This window comes from Hippoglossus hippoglossus, chromosome 21 (assembly GCF_009819705.1).
Source record: "Hippoglossus hippoglossus isolate fHipHip1 chromosome 21, fHipHip1.pri, whole genome shotgun sequence".
In the NCBI taxonomy this organism is placed as follows: Eukaryota; Metazoa; Chordata; class Actinopteri; order Pleuronectiformes; family Pleuronectidae; genus Hippoglossus; species Hippoglossus hippoglossus.
This window is the reverse complement of record NC_047171.1, coordinates 13,645,155-13,656,629: the sequence shown is the minus strand read 5'-3', so window position 1 is coordinate 13,656,629 and position 11,475 is coordinate 13,645,155. Positions and strand designations below refer to the sequence as shown.

The window sequence follows — 11,475 nt, the reverse complement described above, 5'->3', positions numbered from 1 at the left end:
TTTACATTTATACATTATAATACAATATATTATTAATTCAAACATGGAGTTTATTTTATTGTGATCGAAGCCTTGTTTGGATAATTTTTATTCATAGTTCTCATTGTGTTTACATCTTTTCCTGTCTTAATATGCTCTTTGCACTTTGAGCTGCATTTTATACAATGAAAAGTTCCATACAAAGTCTTCATCTGTAACCATCTTTGTTGCTTAATAAAAATAATAATTACACAGATGTTAAAAGGCTGGTATGCATTAGATTAGATAAGGACTAGATCTGAAATTGTTGGCTGATAAAATTATTGGTTGATTAAACCCTCAGACGATAACTATTAAATAAAAGGTCAACTCATTCGAAAATCTCACCATGAATAATGCCAACAATTCCTGGTTTTAGTTTTTTCAACTTGTAGTGAGGACACATATTATTGTCGCTGTATATTTTCATATGTATATAATAACATATTTTTCACATCTTTCTATGTTAAATATGCTAATGCATTATCTTCGTTTCATTCTAAAAAGAGCTTTAAACATAAGAAAACAACTGCCAAGACAAAAAACGAGCAGCTCCTGAATGCACCAGTTTACCTGTTTCCCAGGATGCTTTGCGGCGTGCGGCTGGGTCACAGACGTTATAAAAAGGGCTGGTTGCATATTTTTCATTGAGTAAGGAATTTAAAGCCAGTTTGTTGAGTTGTAAAGTGGAGAAAGTAGAAATTCAACTCTTCCAGTGTTAACACTTGAGCTGCTCTACAGGAAAGCAGGTCCAGTGCACAAAATAGATTTAAACAGATAAAAAGTACATTATTAATTTAATCAGTTTTACATTTTTGCTAAGTGTCCACCCTGTGTATTGTATATTTAAGTATTATCTTGTATATTTAAGTTAACATGAGCTTAACCTCAGGTAATAACATATCTATTGTTTAAGACTAATCCCCTTATGTCTGCCACATATTTAAGCCATAATTGGTCTGAGTCACTTAAAAGCAACATCATCAAAGTGTCAAAATTCATCACGTGTTTGTTTTCATTTATGGGTACATTCATAAAGAGAATTGAGAGTAAAGTGATTCAATGGGACTTCACTGTTTACCTTCCTGCCTCACCTCCAGGGAGTCACCTGACACGCATGTCTACTTCTTCCATATGGCACACAGCAATGCTCTTAAAGTGAGATTTCACTCAGAGTCGCAGTGCACAAATGATGAGAAACAGTGCTGCTAAACTGTAGAATACAAATGATGTGTGGTTGGATTATCAAAAAAAGACAGAGACTGTGATAAAATGCTTAAAAACAGGGAGGAAACTTTATTTGAAAATAAAAAAAAAAGGCATTTGCAAACAAAATTCATCAACAATCATGCTGTAAATTGAAAAGTCCCGATGTTTGACGGATCTTATTTTCCACTGGTTCAAAGCATTAACTCCCAAAACAAAGTTCTGTAATGCACTGACTGCAGGCAGCTAGAGTCTGAGTGTATCACAGAACTTTATTTGGAAAGCCACAGTGCCACCTCATAGGTTTGTCCTTGTGTCGAGACACTTATCCTCCTCCTGACCGGGTGCTCCTTTAACCTGCAGTAAGAAAGGGGAAATAGGACATCCATTTTGGATTATCTTCTTTCTTTACTTGACTTTAACACAAAATGTGCTGCACAATTGTGCAAGAAGACATTCCCCCTATAGAATGAGACCGGTTAGAGCAGAGTGCTAAATGTAGCCGAGACTTGAATGCTTGGCTTGTGAGTGGGCCTACAGGGAGGCTCGCTGTAGAGCAGGTAAAGCAGACCATATGGAGACTTTTTACACGTGTGTCAACTCACTATAGCAATTATCCAACGACTTGATACCATTTGTGATTGTTCAATAATAAATCCTGCAGTGGAAAAACATCCTAAAATATATCCACTTACCTCAGTAAGCACGACCATCTGGATGGTTGCAAAGTTAACATATTAACCAATCTCTACTCGAGCTGACATGAGTGAAGTGTCCAGTTTGGATGATCCTACTTTAAAGGGGGTTTTATTTCACTTTTCTACCAGCGTGTCATCCATTCTACCTGTTGAGCTTAGTCAACTTTGTGAATTGAACAGGCCCTGCATGGAGGGTGAGTGAGCTCAGCATGAAACAATGCAGATGGATATGATCGCAATGTGGAAAAGTGCTGAGGGCCAGATGAGCTCCTCACTTCTGTCACCTTTTGAAGGCAGCTGCTCTTCAACAGCAGTCAACTTTGTGAGTGCAGCACAAGGGAATAAAATGACACCCCATTACGAACATGAGGGTCACAGTGATCGTGCAGCAGAGGTGATATGAAGCAGGAAAAGTAAGTTGTGCAAGTCATACTGTACCTGGTGGAGGTATGGACGCGTAAGGGGGAGCAGCTGCAAGCCAACACGAGGGGGGCAAACAGTCTGGAGGATTTAAAAAAAAAAAAAAAATGCAAAAAGCAGAGGAGCTTGATCTGCTGCTGATCCACCATGGCTGGGTTCATGGTGCAAACCGCCCGGATCGTGTCGGTGGTGCGGGACTTGCAGAGCTGCTCTGGTCGGTGAGGTGGTTCACTGCTGCCGCTGCCGCCGCCGCCGCTTCCACCTTTTTCTTCTTCTTCTTCTTCTTCCCCCCCTCGGTCCTGTGCAGTTCACTATATGCAGCTGGAAGAATGTCGACGTGGAGCTGCCAAACGTGAACGCGTGATCGTGAGCGCGCACGGGGGAGACGGAGGGAGGGAGGGAGGGAGGGAGGGAGGAAGGGGGGGAATGGGAGGGGGGGGGGGGGGGGGGAGGTAGAGTCGAGGCTTTTTTGGTGTAATTTCACGCAGTGGCACAGTCGAGCTGCACTTCAGTGTGAGGCTCTCCACACATACGTGTTATGACAGACTCAGCCTCTCCGAACACACTTTAAACTGCAGCTGGATCTGACGCACGAGGTGTCACAGTGGACCAGGTTTGATCAACTTCCCAAGATTCTCTCAAATAACTGCAGCCTGATCTGTGAATGACTGAAAGCGAGGCCATTTAAAGTTTACAACTGGCCTGTCCACCAGTGTTCAACGTATTCGGAATACCTTCCCTCCAGCAAAAGCAACAGTACCACAATAGAGATGTTGCAAGCAAAGGCCCCCAGCATTCAAAGAACTGAAGTGCAATCAACAAAATGTCCTGAAAGTACCAAAATTAGAAATATTCATCAAGTGTTAGTGAAACGTATAGGCCCACTATAGCACTAAGTAACACTGTTAAGAAAAGTGTTAAATAAATAAAGTTATTATTATCACTTTACAAGATATAACTAAATTGTTGTTTCCTGATACATCCCTGTTTGTATAGCTTCAATTTAGTAGTATTCTTACTAGGAATCATTTTATTGTCATAGTTTGTCAGTGCGGATCATTTGATAAACCCATCATGTGTTTTGTTTGTAAAATCTTAAATCGCCTGCAGTATCTTAATGGTATGTTGTCAAATAAATGTAGATTATTAAGTAAAATGTCAAACATCTCCTTCTGAAATGTAAAGGAAAGTACCTCAATCAAATAAACTATTAAAATATACAGCTATCAAAGACGGTGCTTGATAGAAATGACATATCTTATTCTTAAGCGCAGTTTCGAGGTACTTTAAATACTTAAATACTGTCACTACTTTCTGGGAAAACTGTACTTTTTACTTTTCTACTTTTATTTCACAGCCGCACTCTTATTTGTTATTGCCCATGTTAAGATTTTATATATAAAACAATATACATATGATCAATACCTGAAAATAACGGTGCATATGTATACAATAAACTAAAGAGCAGTTCAAATTAGCTCCATCTCCATTAACTACAACATTTAAGTGCTCTTACAAGTAAATTAATCAATAATAATGATCCTAAATATGATAATAATTACAGAGGGCCGATCTGCAAAAAAGTACTACTGTATTGTTATTGAGTATTGTCACACTGTGGTACTTGTACTTCTCGTACTTCTCGTACTACTTCCCCCCCTGAGTGACTTGTGACTTTTCACGGGGCATTAGGGCCCCAGGGGCCTCCAGCTCCACACTGGTCTTGGTCACCAGCAGGGGGGGCTATGCACCAAACGAAACCCTAAAGATGACGGAGTTGAAATTTAAATGGAAACGTAGCTTTAGATTTATTACGATTCATGAGCTCGTTTATTGGCAGATAGAGACTTAATACTGCTTCTCATATAAAATGCAGACAACAATAGTTTTCACTTAGAGTAACAACCAGGACTACTTTGTTTTATCATTTCACTTTATTTGTAATCACCTGTGCGTTCATGTTTAGGGGTCGATATATAAACATGTATATATATATATACAAATTATGTAAATATGTTGTGTAGTGTTTTTATTTGGTAAGAAGCCTGCTTCCTGGCTGCCGTGTGCGCTCGGCCCAGCGGGCTCCACAACACATGCACACACCGCCCTCATCTCCAGCCTCATAGGCCGGAGAGAGGGGGACGATCCCGGCTGCGCAGCTCGGTGGGCAGGGCCTCGGCTTCCGTGATGTTCATTAGATTAAGAGGAAGCAATATTTCCCTCAGCTCAGCTGCTGCGACGGACTCTGTAGACAGACCCGGGACCGCTCGCCATTTTTAATCTAGCGTTTGGGGAATAACACGCACACGTTTACCGGCCAGAAGGCGTCTCTTCGCGGCGGGACAGATCTCCATGATGCTGGAAATGGAAGTGATGCATCCCAGCCAACAGGTAAACGCGCAGTTTGTCATAAGGGGTCATGAGAGGAGGTGAAGTTGCTGACACGGACCTGCTGACTGTCTCATAATGTGATCTGATAGGGAGACAGCTCAGGTAAAAGTTGTATTCTTAAATATCTCTCACCAGTATAAAGTGACAGCCTGGTTATAGCCCAGATCAGACATTATTATATAACAATAACAGCTCTGATATAGACAACACCATAATAACACCTTGTATTACAGGGTTAAATGAAGATATATCTAGTTTGCGCCTCTTTCTGTTCTGCTAGTCATCAGTAACTCAGTAACTAAAAGTCCTGTTAGAATGAAAAACAAAACAAACATGACTGATTATTTCTTTCATCCTGACAAGTTGGGTAAACTCAGAGAAAACTCTCTGGGTTTTTCTCGTAAATGCCCCCTCCTTCCTTCCCCTCCTTCCTCTTCCCAGCATGTGACCCCATGTCTAATACACACAAGCCAGTGCATTGTGAATGATTTCTTGTAAAGACCGCACTGTTTCCTCTGTCCTCGCTGTTTGTTTTGAAGTTATGTATTTTATCACATGTCCCGTCGAAGAACCTTGTAATCGCAGTGTTCGTACAAACCGAATGAGGTGTTGATGATTCTTCCTTTACTGGAATCTGATATGAGAAATGGACGTACCTAGTGGACTGAGGAGACCCTGAGGGGGTTGTTTTGGAACATGTGTTTCATCACCTGTGGTCATGGCTGGGTGAAGGTGTAATAAACTCAAGCCCCACTTGAGGCCCTTTCTTCATTTTAGCTGAAGGAGAGGTAAATGAACAACCCACACTTGAAAGCAAACACACTTTTGTATCACTCCTCTATCACACCCAGAGGTTGGCTTGTTTTCAACATGTTCTGTGTCTCTGTGTTTTTTCCCTTTTACATATATGGCTGTTTGTTGCCTTTTACAGAGGTCTCGGAATTCCAAGTGATATTCTGAGCTTGTTTCCTTGTTTTGCTGCCAGTGCACAGGTCTTGTGACATCCGCATCACAGATACCATACTGATAACCTGATCTCATAGACACACCCACATTTACACAACCTGTGTGCCGTTGATACTGAACATTAGCAAAAGTATAATTTTGGTTACGTGACATCGTTGTATAACGGCTCAATCAATGACAAGTGAAAGGGTGTGATTGAACTTTCCCTGGGCTGGTGAAGGACCATTTTTAGATCGTTGACTCGTATGACTGGTCTGATGAGCTTATGAGGCGTGACCAAACCAAACAGGCAATAAGAGTGTTTTTTCATTCGTGAAAACACAGGTGACACGTTTGTGGTGTGTGGTGCTCAGATATCCCGCACGGACATTTCAGGGCACTTCCTCATTCCGGCAGAAGCCACAGTGTCTGGCTTTGTCCTCACCTCTGTCTGTGGGTGTGATTTATTGCAGGCGGCCTTAGTAACGCATAATCCCTCAGCGGTCATGCCTCTGATGCAACACAGAGGCAAAGAGGGTTAGTGGGTTCTTATTTTCCAGTGACACAGTAGACGTCACAAAAACTGTCAACAGTGTCTTAAAATACATACTGTTTGCTGTTATCATCATTATTATTATAGATCGTCAAGGTTTACCACTCGCACTGTTTTTCTGGGGTGGAAAACTTCCCCTCTGTTTCACATCCTTTTTTACTGTGTCTTGCCTCCCACAGCGCACGTCTGTTACTAGCCATATGACTGCTTGAGGCACGATGAAGTTGAGGCCATTTACCAAAAAACCTGAGGAACAAACAAGTCACATGCTCAGACATATTCTGATGAACCAGTGTCCCGGGTTTATGCAACATCCCAGGGCCTTGTGAAATGGTTTCCTTCTGTAAATAATTAAAAGAGCAGAGGAAGAGACCGACACAGTTTGTCTTAGACATTCTTGGTTTAAAGACAAAAATAACATGACAATAACATTCGGCCCGGGAGGGAAAATAAACAGGACATGTTATTAGAATATTGTCAGAGTTGTTAAGTTTGCTGTGTATTAACATTCTGTTATGGAGGGGGCTCTCAATTATAAGTGTAAACACTAAATGTGACTTATTTACTTTGAGGACAAAGCAAGGAATACAATAACAATACAGATAAATATAAGGAAACAAGGTTTGTAATTCCACCCAGCAACAGATATGACTTTAAATAATAAAGCATCGAAGCATCGCAGAATAATGAAAAACAAAACTGTCGTAAACTATAACGCCTCTGCCATGGCCCAACAGTCCCCTAATGGAACCACATTTAAATTCACTAGATCTGGATTTCTATGTGGATGGCACACTAAATATCAAATTGCACACTAAATATCAGTCCCCTAAACATGCCAGATTTTTTCCTTCATCAATTATTCTCTGATAAACCAACGGAAATGTTGAAAAATGCCTTATGTCACAATATTAAAGAAAGGGGGAGAAAAATAAAAATCTTTCACAAAATCTTGTGCGTAATCCTGCTAACTAACAAACAAACTCAGATGAAAACATAACCTCCATTTCGAAGCTAATAAACCTATAACTTCCTGGTTTTATAAATGTCTTATAATATGATATGAGTGTTTGGGGTTTAACTTTTCTTCCTTAAGATAACTTATCTGTAACACCAAGGCACTTGGGCAAATTAGTTGGATTGTGATGAACAAACTCACACCTCGGTGTAATCAGATGGGCAATGATCTCTTTGGTAAAGGGTATCAAGTGAGGCTACTTGCTGGTGTGAGGTGGCAACAGGGGAAACAGAGATGTTGATCTATTATTCATGCAGCTTCTCCCTGTTGACATTAGTGCTAGTGCTGTTGTCAGTTAACAGACACTGAGGGACAGGGTGTGGCAGGTGCAGCAGCCACGCTTCACAGCAGGGACGCTCTCCCTCGCTCCAGTGCCGCTCGCACTCTCGCTGCAGGGCAGCATGGCTGCAGCTCTGAACTCCCCTCAACTGATCCGTGGTTCTCTCTCCCCAGGACATGGACCTGATCGACATACTGTGGAAGCAGGACATTGATCTCGGAGCCAGGCGAGAGGTGTTTGACTACAACTACCGGCAGAAAGAGCATGAGCTGCAGAGGCAGCGGGAGCTGGAGGAAGAGAAGAGGCTGCATCTGCTCCGGGAGCAGGAGAAGGCCCTGCTCGCTCAGCTACAGCTCGATGAGGAGACGGGAGAGTACATACCCCGCCCGCTGCCTCCCGGCACCCCGCTGCAGTCGGCTGTCACACCTTTAGAGGTTACACAGGTACGCACATTTATTGCTTCATTACTCAGAGGTGGTCCGCTCCCACCACATGTGATAGGCTGTGGCTGTGTTGTAGCTAGGTTACCACAATATCCTGTGACGGCACACAGGTGAGTCTGTATTTGCATCTGTGTATTCTGCAGCAGAAGAGACCTGAGCTCTATAAATATAAAATCAATCTGTGGTATATTAATATTATTTGCCTTAACCTGTTTTGCAGAATGTCAGCTTCACAGAGGAGAATGGTGATGCCATGTCGTTTGATGAATGTTTACAGCTACTGGCAGAGACGTTTCCTGTAGAGGAAGCTGAGGTAAGAATATTGACCAAGTCATTTCCACACATTTCTAGCTGTTAACGCACTTTTGAGTTGGAACTGAACACTCTCACACTCTCGCAGGACACTTCAGTTTGCCTGGACACAGCTGCTGTGTCAGTGCCCAGCAGCAGGAGCAGCGTGATGATGTCCCCGGAGCAGCCTCCTCTGCCACCAGCCACCCTCTCCCCAGGTCCGATACCGGCGCCGCCACCACCACAGAGGATGTCCCTGGATTTGGAGCAGGCCTGGATGGAGCTTTTGTCCCTCCCTGAGCTGCAGGTATAATACATGGATTCTATTGCCTCAATGGCACAGTGGTTTGTGTTGTTGGACAAATACCCAAAGAATGCATCAACGGCAGGAGCCCTGCAGCAGGGGACAAACATGTTTTTGTGTGACCTATGAGAACGAGGTCTCACATATGTGGAGCTCATACCACTGTGATTATGTTTCATTGTTGAGACCTTCTAGAGCATTAGGGAGGTGGGTGCTCAAGGTATGATCCGGTGTTTATGGTTAGTAGCCTCTAGCTTCATTTAGCAGAGCTAGGTGAAGGCAGAAAGGTGGAGGTTTGTTCGTGGTGGTTTTTCATTCGCTGCCTTATCAGTTTCGTTTCAAGGTAGCTCGTATTTGCATTAGCCGGTGGGTGGAGTGTTTATGCCATTTGTAGCCTTGACCTCTCACTGCGTTAGGGAGAATAAACCTCAAATATGACCATCAAGCGGCCCTGCGTTAGTTCTTCTGGCAGGCTGCTGATAAGACACATGTCATACAAACAAGTTTCTGTTTTTAGAAGCTGCTTTGTGGAGATAAGGTGGTCGGTTAACTTCACAACAACACTAAGCTAGGAGACTGGTATAAGTGATTACTGAGCTATTTCATCAAATGGATATTTTAGTTTGTCGTGGAAATCACACAATAAATCAGAGGTTCTGTCAGATGTCTGTCCCTTAAAATAATTTCACACAGCCTATCTTTTTACACTTAGTTATGTGAAATAACAACAAGAGAAATGTCTTAGAAAGATAATACACATGTTTACAAAATATATTTTTTCATGTGTATCATGATAATTTGACTGATCTGTCAGCTGGAAAAAGTGCACGGCTAAAAATACCCTGGATCTCACTGACCACATCTTTATTGTTTAAGCTTGCTTGAAATGGAATAAGGCAATTTCAACACAAACGGTAAATCCCAGATTATAATATTTGGTTCTGAATGAGATTAATGGCACTTCTTAAGTTTGGCACGTGGATAATGGGGTCAGTCTGAAAGCCTGTTACACAAGAAGTTAAGTTTTTGTGTCAGATCATGAAAAGCAAAAAGAGCAGTGTACATGCAACCACAACACATGTAACACACACAGCTTCATGTTAAAGTCCTTGTATCCCACACTAAACACAGCAAACTTGTACTGTCATATGTTGATTGTATTCAAAAGATTCTTCATCTCTTTCTTCTAGCAATGCCTGAACATGCAAATGGAGGACACACTGGAGACGACCACTTATTCTCTTCCAAACAGCCCCGAAGTACAGAATCCAAACTTCACTTTTTACCCCATGACCAATCTCGCAGAGGGGGAAACAAACAGTTTAAATGCTTGTCCTGCAGAGTTCATCAATACATTCGATGGACCTGTTCCCACTGTGGCTCCACCGGACAGTCTTAGCCAAATTGAGGTGAAAGCTCCTGAGTTAAATACTAACTTTGGCGCAGAAAGTTTCAGTGACATATTTTACCCCAACCCCATCCTGGAAGAGAGCAGCAGTCAGCAAGGCCTTGAAGGAAATGAAAGTTCAACCATGTCTGATATTCCAAACAAGCCTTCCTTCACACCCATGGACCTTTACAGCCTCTCGCCCGGAGATGCATTTGACAGAGGCAAACAAAATCTATTGGCTGAAATGCCAGACTCAGATTCAGGCATCTCCTCAAACACAAGTCCAAATGCTAGTTCACCGGCAAAATCTGCATTCGGAGATGGGTCCTATGATTACAGTGATTCCGACATGGAGGAGATGGACCACAACCCTGGAAGCGCAGAGTCCGACTACTCAGAGATGCTCTCGCTAAATTTCCAACCAGATGATCTTCAGACAGTAATTTCTCTATCCGCACCGATAGGGCAGCCACACCTGCGTCATGAGAAGAAACCCAAACTATACAAGACAAACCTGGCGGAGGAGAGTGGCCACAACAACGTGCCTTTCACCAAAGACAAGCAGAGGATGTACTCGGATGTGCGTCTCCCCAGAGACGAGCAGAGGGCCAAGGCCCTCAAAATCCCCATGAGCGTGAGCATGATTATCAATATGCCAGTTGACGACTTCAACGAGATGATGTCAAAGCACCCAATGAATGACGCCCAGCTGGCCCTGGTCCGAGACATACGCCGCCGCGGCAAGAACAAAGTGGCAGCCCAGAACTGCCGCAAACGCAAGATGGAGAACATAGTGGGCCTGGAGGGCGAGCTGGACTCACTGAAGGATGAGAAGGAGCGTCTGCTGAGCGAGAAGAGTCAGAACATCACAAACCTGAAGGAGATGAAGCAGCAAGTCAACAGCTTGTACCTGGAGGTCTTCAGCATGCTGCGGGACGAGAAGGGGAATCCCTACTCGCCGTCCGAATACTCCCTCCAACAGTCGACCGACGGCAGCGTCTTCCTCGTCCCTCGCGTTAAAAAGACTCTCATCAAGGGCGAGGACAACTACTTGTCACCCATGTAATATGGTACTGCGTTAACATAGTAATACTATGCAATAACCTTGTAGTCGCTCAGCTTTAAAGTATCAGTAGCTCAGAACTATTGTATAGTTTTCGTTTACTCCTCTTGAATGTGTAATATTTTTGATATTTTACTTTTGTACTCTGATACGCTCACAGATCCAATATTGTATGTAAATATACACTTACTCGCATTTGAGATTAACTGTTACGTGGTATTTGTGTGTATATATATTGTATATATATATATTATATTCCTGTATGCTAATGATTGTTTCAATCATTGCTACCTATATTTTATAACTTTCCACTTCATGATTTGCTGCCCAGGTTTTTTTCTTTTTTATTTCTCTGCTTTTCAATAAACTATTCCATCGCTATATGGTCTCCAGTTTCCTGAGAAGAGAACATTGTGTTTTGAACTGCAACCACAGCCTGTAACAGATTGATGCCA

At 42.6% G+C, this 11,475-nt stretch overlaps 1 protein-coding gene across 1 annotated transcript; it reads left to right on the top strand.

The window, feature by feature from the left end:
- The first annotated feature begins 4,522 nt into the window (after window positions 1-4,522).
- On the top strand, window positions 4,523-11,401 carry nfe2l2a (nuclear factor, erythroid 2-like 2a). Its single transcript, XM_034575328.1, has 5 exons — window positions 4,523-4,733; window positions 7,703-7,972; window positions 8,193-8,285; window positions 8,373-8,570; window positions 9,758-11,401. The coding sequence occupies exons 1-5, from the start codon at window positions 4,695-4,697 to the stop codon at window positions 11,021-11,023; spliced, it is 1,866 nt and encodes a 621-aa protein (XP_034431219.1). The 5' UTR covers window positions 4,523-4,694; the 3' UTR covers window positions 11,024-11,401.
- Window positions 11,402-11,475: the final 74 nt, after the last annotated feature.

Coding starts and splice junctions, on each gene's coding strand:
- nfe2l2a (XM_034575328.1), top strand. CDS start 4,695: ATGATGCTGGAAATGGAAGTGATGCATCCCAGCCAACAG. Junction 4,734..7,702: donor TGATGCATCCCAGCCAACAG/GTAAACGCGCAG, acceptor CTCTCTCCCCAG/GACATGGACCTGATCGACAT. Junction 8,571..9,757: donor TGTCCCTCCCTGAGCTGCAG/GTATAATACATG, acceptor TCTTTCTTCTAG/CAATGCCTGAACATGCAAAT.